General features: G+C 41.9%; 1 protein-coding gene and 1 long non-coding RNA gene across 6 annotated transcripts in view; one reads left to right on the forward strand and one right to left on the reverse strand.

The window, feature by feature from the left end:
* The window catches only part of LOC121824831 (uncharacterized), a 20196-nt gene extending 1379 nt beyond the window's left edge, over nt 1-18817 (forward strand). Inside the window, exons 2-3 of the long non-coding RNA XR_006066832.2 lie at nt 12999-13086; nt 18715-18817. This is a non-coding gene — a long non-coding RNA (uncharacterized LOC121824831). The remainder of the gene's footprint in view (nt 1-12998; nt 13087-18714) is intronic.
* The window catches only part of Lims1 (LIM zinc finger domain containing 1), a 107330-nt gene that overhangs the window by 34428 nt on the left and 51208 nt on the right, over nt 1-21694 (reverse strand). The window contains exon 1 of one of the 5 annotated variants that reach the window (XM_076557236.1): nt 18953-19158. The exons of 3 other annotated variants lie outside the window; for them this stretch is intronic. In XM_076557236.1, coding sequence (XP_076413351.1) covers nt 18953-19059 — 107 coding nt within the window. In that variant the 5' untranslated portion in view covers nt 19060-19158. Of the gene's footprint in view, nt 1-18952; nt 19166-21694 lie in introns of those variants that run through there. One more of the 5 variants, XM_076557235.1, reaches the window with a different exon arrangement.

A 21694-nucleotide genomic window follows, 5' to 3' on the forward strand; every position in this document is an offset into this window, starting at 1 on the left:
TCCTCAGGCTCAGCTGCAGGTGCCTTTATCTGCTGAGCCATGTCTTAAGTAGAAGTTACTTTAATATAGCTGCTTTTCTGAGCAGTAGTCTTATATGGTTTTAATCAATCAGCACAAGATTTACATGCTGTGAGTAAAATTTATGGTTGTGCCTCTTGGTTTATATTTTTCAGATCACCTTATCTGGTCGTGTGTCCGTCGTCCCCCCCCCCCCCCCCGCCCCCCAGGGTTTCTCTGTGTAGCCCTGGCTGTTCATAGACCCGGCTTGCTTCTGCCTCCCAAGTGCTGGGATTAAAGGTGTGCACTACCACTCTACTCCCAGCACTCAAAAATATCTTAATTGTGATCCAGAGAGAAAGGAGGCAAAGGCTCTGAAGAAGAAAGGGACAGATCATCTCAGCACACATGTGTATCAATCACATTGATCTCTTATTAGGCACTAAGACCCAACCAGTTGATTCTCAGCATAAATACAAGGCAAGGAAATTCTTTGTGAGATTTTTCTTTTGTTGTTGAGACAGGGTTTCACTGTGTAGACGGGAAAGGCCTCAACTCACAGATACCCTCCTGCCTCTGCAGGGATTAAAGAATTAAAGGTACCAAGCAATGTTTGCTTGTTGGTCTTGGTTTTTGAGACAGGGTTTCACTTGGCAGTCCAGGCTGGCCTAGAAGTCAAGGGTAGTCTTCTTAGTGTTGGGATCCTAAGAGCCTCCACACATTGCTCCAAGGAAATCTTTGTACCTTATATATCTTCTTACACTGTAATAAGAGAGCAGCAGAGGAGGCTCAAAGGATATGCTGTCCTCTACTGCAAAGGTGACAGTGACCAGGCTCTGGGGTTCTAGGAGTGAGTAACAGCACAAATGCGCTACTCCTCCTTTAGCAGCTATTCTGGCAAGAACTATATACTCATTAAACTAATTGCTCACATTCTTTTACTGTTCACATCACCAGGAACACACAAAACTCTTCCTATGTGCTCATGCTGCATCCTAATAAGTACATCTGTGGAATGAATAAAGAAGTGAATACAAGCCATAACCTCTGCTTCTCTGAGTATACAATGCAGGCAGGGAAACAGGACGTCAATATATAAATCGTTTTGTTGTAAGTAAGCAGAGAGCGAAGGCTCCGAGGTCAGTGCTCATTGTTCTGAATAAGGATCAGTAACCATGAGGCCAGTGAAAGGCTGGGTGGCAGTGTTCTCCCCACACAGAGCAGAGCAAAAAGAAGGCTCTCAACAGAGCAACAGAGGCCAAACAAACGTTACTGTTCAACTTTATACCGATGTCTCTTGTTTGCTGTTTTTAACTTTCCCGACACTTACTCTCAGAATTACAGACAGTCATTTTGGATTGTGATCCTAACCCTCAGAAACTTTATCCTAAACGTCCCCAGTGAAGCCACCACCGCCATCACAGCAGCATCAAGTCGTTGGAGTGGGAGGCTGTTTTCTCACAAATACCAAAAGTTCCCCTTTAGTGAACACAGCGTCACTTAGGTGACTTTTGTTGAAGAACTAGGGTTGTTTGAGATCCTTACTAGTTTCTCCCAAGGTGTTTAATAATCTAATTAAGCTAGCCATTCACCAAAGCTAGTATGCCCATTTGGAATATCCTCTAGGTCAGGTTTGAATGCAAATTTTCCTTTAAGACGCTAAGAATAAACCGGGCGGTGGTGGCACACACCTTTAATCCAAGCAATAGGGAGGCAGAGGCAGGCGGATCTCTGTGAGTTCGAGGCCAGCCTGGTCTACAGAGTGAGATCCAGAAAAGGCGCAAAGCTACACAGAGAAACCCTGTCTCGAAAAACAAAAACAAACAAACAAACAAGACACTAAGAATAGAGATTTCTATTCCATGGACTCAAGACCATTTGCTGGATGCCAAACTTCATCACTTACTAGAGGATGGAGTTTGGAGCCTGGCTGGGAGTCCTGGTTAGTTTTTTGTCACCTAGACAAAAGCTCGAGTCAAATGGGAAGAGGAACTTCAACTGAAAAAATGCCTCTACCAGATGGCCTGAAGGAGCATTTTCTTGATTCATAAGGCATGTATGTAGAAGGGCCCAAACAGGGTGCATGGTACCAGCTCTGGGCAGGTGATCTTGGGTGGTATAAAAAAGCAGGCTGAGCAAGCCATGGAGAGCAAGCCAGTAAGCACCATTTCCCCACAGCCTCCGCTTCATTTCCTGCCTCCAGGTTCTTCCCTTGACTTCCTGTCCTCACACTGAAGCTGAAATAAACTCTTTCCTCCCCAAATTGCTTTTGGTCATGGTGTTTAATCACAGCAACAGAAACTTAGCTAAGACCCTGGGCATGCCTCATGTCTTGATGAGACCAAACTACCCACTAGTGCACTCTAGTACAACATGAAGACAGCTGCAGAGCTTCTGATTCCACCAGTCTGCTAACTTCAAAGATGCAAACAACCTACTTAGAGATGTCAGGCAAAGCATTACAGCTGTTCCTTGGAGCTTAGATACTTAAAATCTGGACTTACTCATGAGCAGAGTTGCCAAAGCAGCTTTTGGGGGTAGGAGTACTGCTGGGGATTGAATCTAGGGCCTCATTAAGGCAAGGCATTTCTACAAAGCCTAGGCTGGCCTGCTAGCACTATGTAGCTCAGGCTATCTTCAACCTCATGCTTTAGGCCACCAACTCAAGACTAACTGGTGAGCTCCATGCTGCAGTGAGAGATCCTGTGTGTGGAACGCTGTCCTCTGAGCCTGACATGACTTGACTAGTCTCTTGCACTGGCAGCAGGTGTGAGTACTTCAAAAAGACCTGCAGAAGATGACTGAGCCCATTAACTTTCTGCCATAGAAGGGAAAGAGGCTCATCAAGTCTCGCCCCTCTCCCATAAGATTTATAAGCAGGTCAGGCATGGTGGTGCACACCTTTAATCCTAGCACAGAGGCAGGCAGATCTCAAAGCTAGCTCCGTCTACATATAGTGAGTTCCAGGACAGCTAGGGTTATGAGAGACTGTGTCTCAACACCCACGCACGCATGCATGCACGTACAGAGACAGACAGACACAGGGACAGATGAGAGACAGAAAGAGACAGAAAGCAAAAGTTTCTAAACAGGATTGTTAGGAGGAGGGACTCATGAGCCACCTCTCCTGCCCCGCCCCCCCCCCCCCCGAAAAATAGACAATAAACTGCTGTATTTAAAAAAAAGAGATTTTTTTCTTCAATGGTGTAGTTGTCCATAAATTGCTCATGCTTCTGCAAGTAACCCTTCAACTATACTCTTTTAAGTAACTCTAATTAAAGTCATTATTTTACTAAGCTAGTGCTTGAATGGAATACTTTCGTTGGTCTATCATTGTGTCCTATCTGGGGTAAACAGATGTTTGCTTGTCTCCTGGAGAAAGTTCACACAACAACCTGTCTCAAAAAGTCAAGGTGGGGACTTGGAATATGGCTCATGGTTAAAGCACTTGCTAGGCAAACACTGAATTTGAAGACAGGAGTTCAGATCCCCAAACCCACATAAATGATGAGTGGTTGTGGCAGCCTGTCTGTAATTCCAGCTGCAGAATGCAGAGATGGGGATCCCCAGAGCAAGCTGGCCAGTGAGACTAGCCATATCAACCAGCTCTGGGTTTAAGTGAGAGATCCTGGCTCAAAGAGAATAGAGGATGATGCCCAATGTCAACCTGGGGCCTCCACATACATGTTCAGCCACAAACACTTACATACCCATGTGCTCACATGTGCACACACAGGCAAAGAACACGAATAAAAGAAATACAAAACCAAGGACGACTTCTGAGGAATGACATCAGAGCTGGCCATTGGCCTCCACACACTTGTGCACACATGTGTACCACCCCACCACGAACATGCAAACACACCAGCACATACACAAAAGAAATTGGATTTGTAGCGAAAATATAGCTTTTACATGCCATTATTCTTCCATCCATCCATCCATAAAATAAAGCATATCAGTGATATGTACAGCATTTACACTGTGTTAGGTAGCACAGTATAGAGATGATTTAAAACAGAAGACTCGTGCAAGTGCTGGCAATTATCAGGTCACTCTAAGGGGCCCGAGCAACCACAGATTTTGTTATGGATGGTAGAGGTGGAGGTGCAGAAGTGTTCTGGAACCAATCCCCCACCCCACCGTGACTGTAGAATGGGAGAGTTAAAAAATGCTTTATTTATTTCACAAAAGATTTATAAAATCCATCACTAAACCAAGAACTTAGCAACAAGTACCACTAGAATGAAGCTTCTTCAACTGCTACCAAAGATTTCTGTGTCATATTGGGGTATTAAAATCACTCATGTGGCCACTGTAATTGAACTAGAAATTACCATTTGGCAAAATGAACTACTTTCCCTGTAATTCTCTATTTCACCTAAGTGGAAAATTTCATCTAATTTTCCTCAGACTACTAAGAACAAAGCAACTATGACTTGTAAGTGAGACAGACAATGGATATGGAAAATTCTTTCCCATTTCCAGGTTGTAGGGCAAATGTAATATGTTTTCTTTCAAGGCAATAAGGAAGTAGATAAAGGTCAACCTGAAAAAGATGAATTTTTGGTTAATATGCCATTTTGTCTTGTCTGATAAAACTGCTTCCTAGTTGTATAAGGCAAACAAAATTCATGACCATGGACAAGAGTAAAAAAGTAGTTAACCCACATTTTCTTAAACTAGCTTAAATAGAACAACAATGCAGGTTTTTAATGTGTCTGTACTAGTGTTGTTTATTGGGATTACTCAAAGGAGGTAAAAGCACTTTAAGTTTATTGTACTTGGGCGGTGGTGTTTTGAGACAGGGCTTCTCTCTGTAGCCAGGGCTACCTTGGAACTTGCTCTGTAGACCAGGCTGGTCTCAAACTCAAGAGATCTGCCTGCCTCTGACTCTTGAGATTTAATCTTGGGATTAAAGGCATGAGCCAATACCTCATGGCAACCTTTACTATAATCTTAACTATATATCTTAACTATAATCAGAGATAAAGTTAAAAAAATCATTTAAAAACATGAAGTATTTGGATTAAAGTACCAGCTACCACCTTGCACCACTAATACTCCAATCCCAGGATGCCTGGTATAAGGCTATTTACATATAATTATTACTAAGAACTGACCATGGAAATAAAACATATATAAAAAAAGGAGTTATCTTGGATGTCAGAGATAGTTACATAGTACCACATACAGACTTTATGATATTTAAAGAACTATTCATAAGGAAGTGAGTGTAATGCTGTCCAATCACAGGCTGGAACTTTTCAGGAAGTAAACTAGTAGATGCACACTTTGTCCTAAAACCAACAATTCAAATACAGTAAATGTAGCACCAGCAGGTGAGGCAAAAACTCTTCCTCTGGTGTCTGCAGAAGAGAGAGGCCACTCAGAGGCCACAGGCAGGATGCATAAAGAGGCTGCCAAAGGTCTCTGACACAGGACCACATGTGCCAGCTCCACAACAGAAGAAATAATCTGGCCTAAATACTGCAAATCAATACTTCTTCAGCTCCCCAATCTTAATTGTTTAACAAGTATTGAGAGCCTACTTTGGGGTCCATTTCTCATGAAGCATCTTGCTCTGAGTGAACTCTAAAAATTTCTCAACATGACTCACACAACAAAAATCACACAACAAAAATCTATCCACCAAAGATTTGTGTGTATAAAAGATACCCTAGCTGGGGAGAATGAAGGAGAGAACCGGAAAGAAGCTCACTCTCTTTCTCCATGATCCTCTCCGACATTAACATTCTGAAAACCGTGTAAAGACAAAGTAGTAGACCCCTGCTACACACACACACACACACACACACACACACACACACACACACACACACACACAAACACACACACACACACACACACTAGCAGAGCTAACCAGCCGCCAGCCCCCAGCTATCCTTTCTCTACAGTGACCCATCCTTACCGTACAGGTGACCCACTATAAAAGGAGATGAGAGGAGAACTGGGAAGCTGCCAATGTGTAGTAAGAGTCATAACCACTAATGACAGCACACTGAGACATGTCATGAAATGGCAGCCTGGGGCAGGATCAACAGCCTACACATTTCATTTTGTAAGTTGGATTTGCTCTTCCTTATTACCCAACAATAATATAGTTTATAGGAAATGTGTCGAAGAATCACTATCATTCCCCTCAGCTAGAGACTCTGCATCCCATTCATTGAGTCTGACTTTAGGAAGACTGAACACTGTGTCCTGTACCAAGTGTCTCAAAGTTGGATCGCTGAGTCTCTGTGCCCTTCACAGTGTGGAGCACCCTCTCGGTATTTCATCAATTATGCTGCTAAGAGGCAGAGGGCCAACAGTCAGGGCACTGCCCTTGCTGACACCCAGATAGTTCAAGTTCTTTAGCAACATCATACTTAAGAGACAGCTCCCTTAACTACAATCATTGCAGTGAACTCCTTAGGCCCCCACACCAAGTTCCTTTCACTGAATTTGGAGTGCTTGATTAACTTAAACAATTCTTTAAATTTCCCTCAGTGGTTAGGAGGCTTTGCTCTGATTTTTCAAATATTTTTCCTAAAAAAAAAATCCCTCTAGTGTTTCCCTTATTTAATTCTTATCATGATGCATTAACATGTTCTTACCCTATAAACATCTTTTTAGAAAGATACAAAGCCACATTTGAGAAAGCTCCAAATATAGAAGAACATTATTTTTAGCTGTGTTGAGCTGAGAGATGCCCAAGTTACTAGGGAAACTTTCAGTGCATCCAGGAGCTAGCTCTTTATATGGCTATGGTGACCAGCAGCTCCAGACTGCCAGGCTCGAAGGTACATTCTTATTTTAGTTCTGACTCAGCAGAGCTTTCTCATACAACTGCCAGCTACACTGGGACAGGAAGTCAGTGGGAGTTTTTATTCTTGACTAAGCTTAATATGAGGCCTACTTCACTGATAAGGAAAAAAGAAAATAATGAGATTTTTCAGTACAGAAAGACAGAAGTAAAACACGTCATTCAAGTCAAAGATTCTTCTGGTTAAATCCATATACCTCTCATTTCTGATTACATTCTTTTTTTTTCTTTTCTTTTTTTTTTTTTTTTTTCCGAGACAGGGTTTCTCTGTGTAGCTTTGTGCCTTTCCTGGATCTCACTCTGTAGACCAGGCTGGCCTCGAACTCACAAAGATCCGCCTGTCTCTGCCTCCCGAGTGCTAGGATTAAAGGCGTGTGCCACCACCGCCCGGCTCTGGTTACATTCTTGATGTAGCATATACATATACACGTTTTTTAATATATTGGCCAGAATACAGAGAAACTGAAAACTTTTTTTTGCTGAAATTGAAATGGTTCCTTCCCTCCAAGAGCTTTCAATTTTGTGATGTGCAGAGAAAGGCGAGGAATATTTTAGCTTCCATGACTCAGACTTTTATCATAAATGTGATAAAAGATGATGTGGAAAGGACATAACAAGATTCCAGGAGTCTGATGTTGACCAGATAGCGCAACTAGACTGACCCAGTTCCCAGCTGGGGCTGTAGCCTCTCTAAGATTCTTCAAATACTCTTTGTTCTGGTCCTTGAAAGCAGGTCACATGGTTACAATATGAAGGTCTTTGTTCAATTCTTTCACTCTTCTCAATAGGAATTCTATAACCCTGGCATCTCACGTCCTTCTGGGTGATGAAACACTACCTCCCTCCATCTTAGTCTCTAAAGCAGCACCCAAGCCCTGTCAACAGAGGGCACTGGGGAGATGCTCCAGGGTCTGGTTTCCTGGGCCTGCAGAGATAACCAGACTCCTACAGCATGTTTGGCTTCCCCAGTGTACAGCTGCTGCAGGGCATGGCAGCCACCAGCATTTGCAATAGGGTGTTGGGCTCCTGTGGTACAAGGAACCAGCAGTATCCATTCCTTTGGTAGTTCTACAAGATAGAAGTAGGAGAAGGGTGTGTGTGGGATGGGGTGAGGGATGGGCTTCCCCTTGGAGACTCTTCCCTCAGCCCTTGGGATAGTGACTATTTCACGGCAGCTCACTCTATTCTATTGCTACACCAATGTCTATTAAGAGCTGGTCTGGACAAGAGAGCTGACCCTCCCCCTTATCAGCTGTAGCATTCAGGAAACAGGCCTTGCCCCTCACCTAGGCAGCACAGCATAGCTGCCCGGTGGTCAGAGTGAGGGTGACTCAGTCTGGATGTTATGAGCAAAAAAGAGCTGTCCTCATTACTCATCTAACATGTGTTAGGTAGCACGAGGGGAGGAGAGATGTCCCCGTCCTGCCCCACCTCTGGCCCATCAATGCCTGAGACATGTGGAGGAGCTGGCCCTGGCTGGGTTCATAAGAGAGAGGGTTGTCCCTACCCTTCACCAGCTGCAGTACTCTGGAGAGTTGCACCTATACCTCACCTGGGCAACACAAGAGCTGGCCCTAATGGTACAGGTGTGGGAGAGCCAACCCTGAGGGCATGAAAGCAGGAGAACCAGCCCTATCCCTCACTCATTGCTGCAGGAGGTGATTTAGCCGAGCAATGGAGAGCTCATCTTGGCAGTGAGGACAGGGGAGAACTGGCTGGCTGACCAACCCTATAGCTGCCCAGGCCCAGAACCAGGGTTATGACTTGGTCCACCCAAACATCCACCCCATCTATGATCTGCTGTAGCATGTGAAGGGACCTGACTGGCAGACCCAAAGCTACAGGATCTCCACAACACAGGGCAACAACAGGATATCCAGGAAGAGTCCTAATGAGGGCCCAGCATTGATAGTGCAGTAGAAACCAGAGACCTTGAACCAGAGCAATGACTCTTCAAAATGAACACTTGCAAGTAAAGGTACATGGACAAAGGGTCTACTGCATGACTCACTGTGTCACACTGCAGCTGCCATGAAGAGATTTTTAGTTTTTTCCCTTCTTTTAATTGTAATTTTCCCTTTTTCTCTTAAATTTTTTTTGGAGGGGTTTAGGTGCAGAGGGAGGATGGGAAGGGATGGGGAAATGAATGAGATCAGATCAAAATGATGTAAAAGACACATAGAATTAAAAAAAAAAAACAACAGCTGGTTTAGAGAGATGGTGTGAGAGACAGTTGTTTTCTATGCAAGGTAGCTAACCTGACATGATCCCTCCCTTCTAGATGAGTAGAGGACCAGAGTTTGGTCTCCAACACCTGTATCAAGCTTCAGATCCAGGGGATCCAATGCCCTTCTTGCTTCTGTGGGCACTGCACTCACAGGGTATCCATTTGCACAGATATACATAAAATAAAAGTGAAGAAGTTACTCTTCTTAGACATTAAAGTTTTTGAAAAGCATGCATTTTCTTTCCTGATTGGACAAAGACCAACAGAGGACGCCTGTGGTCAGAACCCCTTAGTTGAAGAGTTCTCAGACTTTTGGAGGAACTTGACTCACTTAGAAACTTAAACCAGCCAGATCTGCTGCTGAAACTAGGAAGAGGTGGGAGAAGTAGGTAGCTAAGCTAAGTACAGCCCAAAGAAACAGTCAAAGAGAGTCCTCAGAAGGACAATAAAAAAAGACAACTGAGGAACTTGAGGTCTTCAGGGAGTTCTCTTTGCTCGCAGATGAGGAAGCACCACTGCCGGAATGTACTCCAGTCACCAGGACAGGGTGGCAGGAAGCCAGACCCACGCACACTACGTAAAAGACAATACAACAATGGTCTAGATTATTTCTGTTACGAAATAAGCTTTTATGAGACGACATATCACACCTCATTCTCCTTTCTCCTTCTCAATGTCCATCTACTGCTCTCTGGTTCCCACAGACATACAAATTAAATCCAACAATGGGCTGGCTGAATTAACCTGAGTCTTTAAAGAGAGCATTTGCCTTAACAGAGCAGAATCAAACCTTGTCACCATATTTTCTTTTCTCTTTTACACATAATTTAGCAGGAGACCCAGCCTTGAACAAGACAAGCCTGACTCAAGTGTCATCCTAAGAATTCTGTTCAGTATGCTTCCTTTTGTCCATTCTGGTATAAGTCCTTGAGGATATTGCTCCTTCCTTCTATTCACAGAACTTTCTGTCCTCTGCTGTCACAGAAGTGGTGACACCCAGCACCCAGTTCCAACCTCAACCATAAACCTGTAAGAACAGTGTACAACAGAGGATTCAGCAAACACCCAAGGAATGAGTACTATGGAGCCCAGGCAGATTATTAATGTTTCAGTTATTTTTGTAACTGAGCTATGAACACATAGAGGTACCATGTGGGTTACATTTCTGTGTACACTTCTTAGTGTTGCTTAAAGAATGCAAAAGAAAGCTGAGCGTGGAAGCTCACACCTGCAATCCCACCACTCAAGAGGCAGAAGGATCATTATAGGTTCAAGGCCAGCCTCATCTACATAGTCAGTTCTAGGAAAACCATGGCTATAGCAAGAGCAAATATTTGTCTCAAAAAAAAAAAAAAAAAACCAAGTGAAATTAAATGTAAGCCTTTTATAAATGAAACTGTTATCAGGGGTTTAGTTCAAGACAACAAACACACTTCAATGGCCTGTGGCCTACCTGGTCCTCCTACCTGAAACTTGAATCAAGCATTAGTGAAAACAGTGTGTGTGTGTGTGTGTGTGTGTGTGTGTGTGTGTGTGTGTGTGTGTGTGTGTGTGTGTGTGTTTGAGACAAGGTTTCTCTGTGTAGCTTTGGAGCCTGTCCTGGAACTCGATCTGTAGACCAAGCTGGCCTCGAACTCACAGAGATCCACCTGCCTCTGCCTCCTGAGTGCTGGGATTAAAGGTGTCCACCACCACTGCCCGGCTGAAAACAATCTTTTTTACAGCAATTCACAGATAAGAAAGCAAGAATGTAATAAAAACTAACTTGGCACAATGTCAAATGACTATTCCAGGAAAACACAGAGAGAAGATGTATTAACTAGGGGTTCTCTTGCTGTGATAAAACAGCAAGACCAAAAGCAACTTGGGAAGGAAAAGTGTTTATTCCTGCTTACAACTCAGGCCATGCTCCATCACTGAGGGAAGTCTGGGCAGGATCCTGGAAGCAGGAGCTAAAGCAGAGGAATGCTGCTTACTGGCTTACTCCCAGGGCTTGCTCAATTTGCTTTCTTATACACCCCTCGACCCAGAGGTAGCACTATCCACAATGGGCTGGGACCTCTCATGTCAATCATTAATCAAGAAGATGCCACCTCAGACTTGCCTACAGGCAAGGTATTTTCTCAACTGAGGTTCCCCAGACTGCTCTAGCTTATGTCAGGATGACAATAAAACCAACCAGACAGAAAAGACAAATTTCCCAAAAAGTTAGAAACTATCAACAAACCAAATTATGAACCATGGAGAATGGTTCAAATAAACTAATAAAATGGTATGGACTGAATGGAAGTGAAAATGCTATCCCATCTCTAATGATAGGTATCTATGCTGGCTAGAGTTGCAGCTCAGTAGCAAAGGGACCCTGAATTTGGTCCCCAACACTACAAAAGAAAAGCAGATAACCTGGTTGTGGCGATGTATAACTATAATCACAACACTAACTAGGAAGGCTGAGACAAGAGGAACATTTGAGGCAAACCTATGCTAAATAATGAGTTCCAGGCCAGTCAGGCTATATAGTAAGACCAAAAAACAAACAAACAAACAAATAAAACCCCTTCATAAAATTAAAACAAACCAACCAAACAGTAACAACAAAACCCCAGCAAAACCCTCAAACAAGTAAATGCTTTTTTAACAGACTTTATTTATTTTGTGTATATGAGTACTGCATGTATGCCGCATGCCAGAAGAAAGCATCAGATCCCATTATAGATGGTTGTGCAAGAGTAGCCAGTGCTCTTAACAGCTGAGCCATTTCTCCAGCCCCAAAGTAAATGATTTTAACCCCTTTAGAAGCAGTATTCCTTTTATGGATGGCAATACTTATCCAGTATATTAGAGCAAATGACCACATGATTGTTTTCAGAGATAACCTATCCATAAACGTTCTCTGAAATACAGGAAATCATTCTGTTAAATGAAACAATCCAGAAAGGTTATGCATCACGTTTTTCCCTCATATGTGGAAAAGCCTGAATTTAAATACACACACACACACACACACACACACACACACACACACACACACACACACACACATATACGTGCACACACACACGTGCCTGCCACACAGATCATAAAACTATAAAGGAGATCATAAGAGGGAAGGAGGGGAACCAGCCAGTGTGTGGAAGGGCAGAGGGGAGGACAAATTAGAATAAGATATAATGACACATATGTATGAAAATGCCACAATGAAACCTATTTCTTTGTACATGAACTTCAAATTAAAAAAAAAAAACTTTAAAGTTTAAATTTAATTTAAATTTTCTTTTTGGTTTTTCTTTTTTTTTTTTTTTTTTTGGTTTTCCGAGACAGGGTTTCTCTGTGTAGCTTTGCGCCTTTCCTGGAGCTCACTTGGTAGCCCAGGCTGGCCTCGAACTCACAGAGATCCGCCTGCCTCTGCCTCCCGAGTGCTGGGATTAAAGGCGTGCGCCACCACCGCCCGGCTAATTTAAATTTTCTTAAAAGGCACAAATTAAAAAAAAAAAAAAAAAACAACCCTATTAAAGGACTAAGAGTTAAGATGCTGACAAAAATAAGGGAAGAAGAATAAGGAGAAGTAATTCAAAAGGGTAAAGTATAATTTTACATTGCTGTCATGATTACACATGTAATTCCCATGTGATAGGCAAGCCTGCTTCCTGGAATGGAGGAGGGGAAAATCACCTCATATACTTTATTAATCTGAGCACCAATATAATCAGAAAATCAGTATTGCTATGGCTCACGTGGCAATGTCAGTGCCTCTCATCCAGAAATCAATATGTCACTAACTGCAGGTACAGATCACCTCCAGGTACAATCTATGTACGCACAGATTTATAAACTGCTCCTATAAACAGACTTCAACAGGTCAAGTTCCCTCCCTTTATGCTTAGTCTTCCATTTGCACTGAGGCAGCACGAGCCATTGCTCACTAGTCGTATTCTGGTTCTGCAGGTGGATCTACAGTCACTCTTAACCTGGAAAGCCAAGGAGACAGAAGGAAATCAGGGGCTTTCTCCAGCTCGTTCACATCACTAACTGGGTAAGGAAAGGTTTGCTAGAACACACAGCTACAAGCTTTCTCCCACATTCTTGCTTCTGTTGCACTAGCACTAGCAGACTTGAGAAGTTAGGGAAGATGGAATGGTCTGCGAGGCCCAAAATATGGATTACCTGAACCAAAATGTACTGGCCAAACTTTGGAACCACTAGGCAATTTGTCACTCAATAACAGTAATTAATAACTCTGCTTAGACACTTCTACTGTTTATCACTATGGCAGCACAGTATATTGTAACTGTTTGTCTGTTTTTGTTTTTTCCCATTATTAGAACATATCCCCAATTCCATGGAAGTAGAAGATTTAATAAATGTAGACTGAACCAAAAGTGCCTAGACAAATGTAGAGTAAATCAGAACACTCACAACCTATAATAGCTTTTTTTTACGTAGGTATTTCTTCTGGAAAAATGTCTATGAAGAACAGGTAGAAAATACTTTAAAATAATCACTCACAGGCAAAACAAAACTTGAACTTTCATGTTCAATGGTAAATTTCAACTTTTAAGATATAATCAAGTACACTCGGAACTTCCATGTAACCAATCTTGTTTAAAAGATTGAGTCAAGGATCTCTCTCTGAACCCGTGAGTCATGCCCCTCCCCACACACTTTGGAAGCCTGAAAGCCCCGCCAATCCTTCCCCTCTGTCTCTGCCATGCTCAGAGATGGGTTCCCAGTGCTTCAGAGATGCCTAGCTTGTTACATGGGAGCTGGGATCAACTCTGGTCCCCATGACTGTACAGAGACACTTTTAACCACTCATCTCTCTCTCCAACCTCACAGTAACAAATCTCAATTTAAAACCCAAGCAAGGGTACAGAGTCTGTTGGTAAGAGCCCATCATGAGCAGACACTGTTGGCTGCAGCCCTAGGTTTAAACCCCAACTGCTCAAAAATGACCAGCCTTGCATTTCTGAGTCCTCTTTTCCCCCTTCTTTGTGGAAAGGGAGAAACTTGCTACAGCATTATTGTGAAGATTCAATGAGAAAGCACCTGCTTCATCATTAGAAAACAATAAAGGGCATGAAAGGCTAAGCTGGTTTTAAAAATACTGAATTTACATTTCTATATATTATTATTTAATAATTATTTTGCATAGCAGTAGGTATCGAACCTAGGGGCTAATACATCCAAGGCCCAGACATATGAGCTACAAATAAGTGCTTGAAGTAAAAACAACTTCACAAGGAGTCAAAAAAATGCATTTAAAATCCTGGTGAGGTTATTAACAGAATAGAATTGCTGACAAAATAATTTTTGATCATTACAAGAACTGGTGGAGAATTGGAAACTTTATACACTATTGTTGTGAATCTGTTCTAAGCCAGTTCTGAAAAAATAAAATGTACACTTAGCCAAATAATCTAGCTAATCCAAAGTGAAATAAACATACATCATTACAAGGACGCATACATGAATTTCATTAGCAGTTTTATTTGAAATAGCCAACGATTGGAAATAAAATCTAATGTCAAACTCAAAATAAATACTCTGTTCGTATATAAATTACAATAATAAAATGGAATCAATTATTGATAACTGCACCAAAATGAATGCATCCTGAAATAATTATGCTGAGTTCAAGTAATCAAAACAAAACAAAAACATGGGGCAAGAGAGATGATTCAGCTGATTAAGAGCACTTGCTGCTTTTGCAGAAGACCTGGGTTCAGTTCCCAGTATGAACATGGCAGCATACAACTGTCTGTAACACTCCAGGGCTGGGGGAGCAGATGTCCTCTTTTGGCTTCTGAGGGCACCAGGCATGCATGTTGTGCACAGATATACATGCAGGCAAAACACTCAAACACATAAAATAAAAATTTAAAAACAAAGAATATAAAATTCTAAAAACTGCCCACTAATCCAGTGACAAAAACTGGATTAAAGGTTGACTATGCATCCAGGAAAGGAGAGGGAGATGGGGAAGAACTATAAAAAGCTGCGAATGAGGAATACACTGTGAACTGTACTGATGTGTCACTGTATATATATTTATCAATATTGATCAAACTGGACAAGAGACTTATGTACTTTACTGAGATTCAATATAATGACTTTTTTAAAAAAGCGTGGTAGAATGACCTTTACTCCTATCTACTACTGGATGAGCTCATTGCTGTGGGCTGAACTGTGTCCCCATAAAATGTCATGTATGCTGTTCTCTGTTAACTTTACATGTCATAGGGTGGTGGTGGTTCACATCTATAACCCAGCACTTGAGAGGCCTGGGTAAAAGACTGCGTAAGTTAGAGTCCAGCCTAGACTACATAGTGAGATCTAAGACAGTTGGAACACATACTGTTTTGAGACAACAAGATCTTGTCTCAAAAAATTTACAAACAACAACAAAAAATACCCTTCACATATTCACTGTGCCCCTAAACTACAGGACTATGAATTTCAAATATGCTTTTTGATTCATTGAAGAGTTCTGACATATTACTGATTTTATGTATGCATAAAGCTAAATGGCAGGTGGTAGGAATGAGTAGGGCAGAAGCATAATTACAGGAAAGACCTAAGATCATCTCAGCAACAGGCCAGGTGAGGACTTCTGGAAAGGGCCAGATAGGGAACTTTTGTCTTTGTGGGCCATGCCAATCTGGATCATGATGCAACTGCCAGTTTAACACAAAACCACCAGAGATAGCACACAGAAGCAAGCATGGCTGTGTCCCAGCAAAACTATATACAGATATTGGAATATGAATTTCATGTTGTTTTTACACGAAGAACTATTGTTTTTTATTTTTAATCATTAGAAAATATAAAATACCTCTATGTTTGTAGGGCTTATAAAATTAAGCAGTGGGTCAGTTTGGTCTGAGTGTCATAGTTCACTAACACACTAAAATATGTTTTTTTTTTTGTTGTTGTTCTTGTTGTCTTTTGAAGACAGGGTTTCTTTGTGTAGTTTTGGTGCCTGTCCTGAATCTCACTCTGTAGTCCAGGTTGGCCTTGAACTCACAGATCTGCCTGGCTCTGCCTCCTGAGTGCTGGGATTAAAGGCGTGTACCACCACTGCCCGGCCCTAAAACTATGTTTTAAAATAGGTACCAAAGCATTTAATTTTGATTTATCCCTAAATCAGTTATTTACTCATCTCTTATATTTGAGGGAAAGTAGATGTGACTTTGAATATTTTAAAAACATTTGCTCAGATGTGTTGATCATTTAGGTTTCCTAAAAGCAAACATAAAAACACAGTTTGGATAGAAAAATAATTTAGAGGAAAAAACAGCTAAGAAAGTATATATACATAGGAATATTGTAAATGTTATTCGAGGGCAATTTTTTTTTCTGGGAAAAAGAGGTCAATGCTCTCAAATTCAGAATGACTTATATGCTTCCTGAATCTCCAGGGCTCAAATATAGTTAGGAGCATTCCAGGTACAAAGTGGGCATAAAATAACTTTCAAGTGCTGGGTGTAGTGGTGCATGCCTTCAATTCTAGCACTCAGGAGGCAGAGGCAAGCAGAGCTTCGTGTTCTAGGCCATCCTAGTCTACTGAGTAAGTTCCAGGCCAGCCAAGGCTACATAGTGACACTCTCTCAAAAAACACAACAAAACTAAAACAGAAATCTATAAAGCCAAATGTTATGTCACCCTTTAAATGTCTTTTATAAACAATTTCAAATTTAAAGCTACAATTATTTTCATGTGTGTTATAGAATCCCTCAAAACTTTGTATTGTAAATTTCAGATCAGTCTTTTATTTAAAGTTAAAAGAAAAATGTTTTCTGGCAGTGGTCTTGGTCCTTTCTGGTCTAGAAAAGGAACATGGTAGCAGAAAGTTAAAAGTACCAATGGACTTTGTGCGGTAGTGAGATAACACACAAGACACTGGATATTTCATGTACTGAAGCAAACATTGCTCATAGGGAAAACATCTGTTAATCCTATGCCAAAAGATGTTCCCTGTCTTAGTCATCCCTGAACCTTCATTTGGCACACAGTAGGTACTCAATTAAAGTTAGATAATGATGATGTCTTAACCTCATGACCCTGTTATCGCTCTGTACTATCCCAAGATAATGTTTGCCTCACAGAGATGGCAAATGATATACACCGATGGTAGTTACTTTTATCCACACTTAGAAGAACTGATGTACTGAAACTTGGGGGCATCCATCCAACTTCTAATTCATTACTCTCCTGATGCTTCTTAGCTAAGAAAGCCATGTTAGTACTAAAATATGACTAGAGGGAAAATCCTACCTCTTTAAACTGATTTTACAAGTCCATGGGAAAACTGAAAATTATCTACTTTTTCTGTTTTAACTGCACTGTAAATATGGAAAGTTATTCTCCAGCTATTAGACAAAACACAAACCACTGTTGTTACCACTGAGAAACTATACCACCAGAATGGGTAGAAAAAAAGTGTTTTAATTCATTGGAACAAAGAGCACTTAACAATTACTTCTTTTCGTTTAAATCCCAGGGGATAAAAATCTAGTTTTAAAGATCACTGTAACTATATAAAGAAACTACCTCTTAGGGCATGTAAGTAATTTTATTCATGAGTACTTTAGGTCTGAAAATAAGTATAAGAGGGTTACTTCAACATAGGTTATAGATCTTAATTTTTTTAAACAAGAAATTCTAAGAGTCTCCAATCTGAAATTAAAACCTTTTTTTTTTTTTTTTTTGCTGACTTCACTCTTGAGTTATGAGTGTGCAAATCTGGACTAGTGGCATGGCTCATTGACTAATTATTTGCCTAGCAAGTGTGAAGCCTGGGTTGGACTGCCCCTCTCAAAGGGAGAGATCAGAAGCGAAATGTATAACATTTCAAACTCTGAAGCCTTCCAACTGTTTAGCCTGGTGAATTCCAAGTTAATACAGTAAATGTTGTAAGATGAAAGCATGAACACCAGCTAACATCAACGATAGTTCTTCAGTGCCAAATATGCTCATCCAAAATTGGTGAAAGTCAGTGATTTTCAAATAAGTGTCTCTCTCTGAAAATACAGGTCCTGTGATACAGCTGGCCACAATAAAACACAAATCTGGAGACTTTTTAAAGCTTGTCAATTGTTCCCTACCAGGAGAGACTATCTATAAGGTGTATATATAGATAGATAGCACTCTGCCATCTAATCAGAATATACATTAATTCAAAAACAAACTAAAGCTTAGAGATACAGCAAATTCTTTTTCCAAACGCTTCTCTTTACCGCACTTTCTGTCAGCAGGAAAACAGGAACACTTTGTATCCAAGAAAAAGAAACTCCAAATCCTCTTTCACAGTAATACAGGGGGGCTAAATACTCTAGGGACTTTCAGAACATCAAATCTAAAAGAACCTTTTAGCAGTTACAGCAAAAAACTACAATCATGCTGGTTTTTGATAAATTAACTCAAAACCTAAAACAACCTATCTTTCGTTAATTGGTCTCCAGATGTTTGAGGTCCTTCATTCCTAAATTAGGTCAGCAGTTCCACAACATTCCTTTGTTACAGCACTTCAATAATAAAGAATCCCAGGAACCCCTCCCAGCCCCCAACACCAAACACTACACACTACCTGCCACATACTCCAAGTCAAATTTCTTACAGAAATCTGCTCTCATATACCCAAACAGCTCTCTCTAACCCACAGGGAAAGTCAGTTCCTTCCTGCTGAAAAGCTACTCCGGATGCCTCTAAAGATGCACCAGCAGCCAGGTGTGGAGATGAGCTGGAGTGTACAGGCGTGTGTGGACATGGGAAGAGTGGGAAAGGACTCCAGCGCCTCAAGGAGGCTCCTTCCCAAAGAACACTGCATCCACTAGGGTGCGAATCCCTGCTACCATCATCCTCAGGAACCTTGACCCCTGGGCAACCCTGACGGCACTCACCTCAGCTCTTCCTCAGGGAGCCCATTTGCTCTTACACTGTCAGGTCGCTCTCGCCGTCGCCGGTAGAGGCCCGACTGGGACAGCTCCTTAAGCTGTAATGCAGTCATGGTTCTCTCTGCACAGCAATTAAGGATACTCTGGAGCGCCTGCCTATGCTGGGCGAGTGCTGCCAGCTCAGACGGGCAGTGTCCTCTGCGGAGGACCTCAGCACACCTGACTCTGGGTTAGAAAGCTCCAGGCAAAGCAGGCCAGGCCAGTCGGCTGAAACAGCTTCCTGTTTCTTTGGTACACACCCTCCCCAGCAAGACATGACTTGCCTTATCTCTGTACCTAGGGAAGGGGGAGTCAGTGACCCACGTGGCCCACGTGGTCACCAATAAGCAAATTTCTTATGAATAATCACACCAATTCCTTTATAAACTCTCTCCCAGATTTTTCCAAATTAAAGTTGGGAAAAAAAGATCTAGCAAAGTAATGCTTAAAGAAGGGTCCAGCCCTGTTTTATTTGCCAGGAAATCCATTAACATTTCACAGACAGCTGTCAGTATAGAGAAGTGCCTGGTCATCAGTAGCTCTTTGGGACATTTTCCCTAAAGAAAAAAAAAAAGGGCAGAATTCCAAAGGAAGCAGCCCAGTTCCTTCCTCTCTCACCACTCTGAATACCCTTAGAAGAGACGTGTCTGGTCCACCCCCTCCCCTTAAATATTACTAAAAAATTCATACATGGGAGGAAGAGAGCTTCGCCTGCTAACTTCTGTTAAATGACTTTCTGATTCTGTGCCTACTCTCTGAATAGTCACAACTTCCACAGTCACCTCTGCTAGGTAACACTTATCTCAGGTTGTCAGCCTACAGGTGCCAGTATTTATCTATGAAGCTGATCTTGGAAAGGAAGGTGAAGGGGCTGCAGACAACAAGGACATGGAAACGCTGTGTCACCTGCTCCAATGTTAGCAGTACACCAGGTAGGGCGCCACCCACCAGGCCAATCAAGTCCCTCTCAGGACCAACACCACGCACAAATACAGGTTGGCTGCTGGCTAGTTCTCAGCCAAAAGCTTGATTCATGCCTCTAGTAATTTTTCTTTGGGCAATTTGTACCATTCTTTTGCTGTTAGTCTCCTCTCAACAAGAGCACAGAAAAAGGGCTAGAGAGTATAATTCATTGGAGAGTGTTTTCCTAGCCCTAGGTTCAATACTACGCACCACTCAAAAAGAAAGAAGATGTATTTCTACAGCATATAACCAGTAGCTTTACTTTTCAGAGTTTAAAAAAAAAAACAAGAAAAACTGATGCCACATGTTGACAAGGAAACAGAGCTTGGTGATTACTGAAATTTACTTGCACAGGAAACAGAACTGTGTGGGATGGATCCTGTACCGATGAGTCTGTGGTTAAAAGGATGTGAAGACAGAAACAAAAAAAGTTCCAAGCCCTGTAACAAACAAGCTATGACAACTGTTGCCCTCTGACTTTTCAAATGGCTGAGCTGACAAGTAGGAATTTTAGTAAATCAATGTTCATGCTGCAATGAAATTGCTACAAGGAATACAATTAAATTCTGAGCCTTTGCTGCTTTTTTTGGGGGGGGGAGGGGGAGTTGGAGACAGGGGTTTCTCTGTGTAACAACCCTGGCTGCCCTGGAACTTGTTTTGTAGAGCAGGCTGGCCTTGAACTCAGAGATCTGTCCTCCTCTGCCTCCTGGGATTAAAGGCATGTGCCACCACCACCTGGCTGCTGAAGGCTCTTTAAACCACTGTCTTCATGAAGACAGACAGACAGACAGACAGACAGACGTGGAAGGAAGAGAGGGAGGGGAAGGGGGGGGCTTTACCTTTCTCCTTCACCCCTGAAGATGCAGAGCTAGGTAAGAATACACAGGCACCAACAGGGACTCCAAAACTTTGAAAGAAAATTTCACAAACTTCTGCAAAATACACTATCGACTAGCATTCAGCCTACAGCCAAGCACTGGCCCCACACCACTACCAGGTGGGAGCATACACCCAGTGCACAGTAGAGTGGCATAGGACAGAAGAGCTTGGATTTTTTTTTTTTTTTTTTTTTTGGGTAAATTTTTTGTTGTTGCTTTGTTTCTGGAGACAAGGTCTTACTATGTTGGCCTTGCTGGCTTAGAACTTGCTATACAGACCAGGCTGGCTTCAAACTCATAGAGACCTGCCTGCCTCTGCCTCCCAAATGTAGGAATTAAAGTATACACCTCTATGCCCAGCCCCCTTTTTATTTATTGAAACAGGGTCTCCTGTATCTTACACTGGCCCTGAACTCACTAGGTAGATGTATTTGAATGCATTATTCTCCCATCGCCATCCTCAGGTGGATTATGGGGTGTTCCAACTACTTCTAGTTCCCTGGTTTATACAATGCTGGGATGGATTCTTGCATGTTAAGCAAGCATCTTACCAGCCCCAGCCCTCAGACCTCAGCTCCAGATCCCAGTTCTCTTTATCCTTCAAATACACTTTTCCATAGAAAAATAGTTACCAACTGTGCCTAATTTTTCTGTTCAGATGTAGTTCAAAAGTCTTCAGTTTCAAACAACTGTCTTTGCATAACTTTTACATTACAGAGAGGCCAAGACAAGTGCTTTTCCCTACACGACTCTAAATAGAAATCTTTCCATTTCTGCATTCTTAAGATTTTGACTGCCAGTTCAGCCTTACATTCAGTGCAGGATTTGTATCCCTGGTTTCCATGTGGCCTCACCACTGCATAATATC

This window comes from Peromyscus maniculatus, chromosome 21, assembly GCF_049852395.1.
Source record: "Peromyscus maniculatus bairdii isolate BWxNUB_F1_BW_parent chromosome 21, HU_Pman_BW_mat_3.1, whole genome shotgun sequence".
Taxonomy (NCBI): domain Eukaryota; kingdom Metazoa; phylum Chordata; class Mammalia; order Rodentia; family Cricetidae; genus Peromyscus; species Peromyscus maniculatus.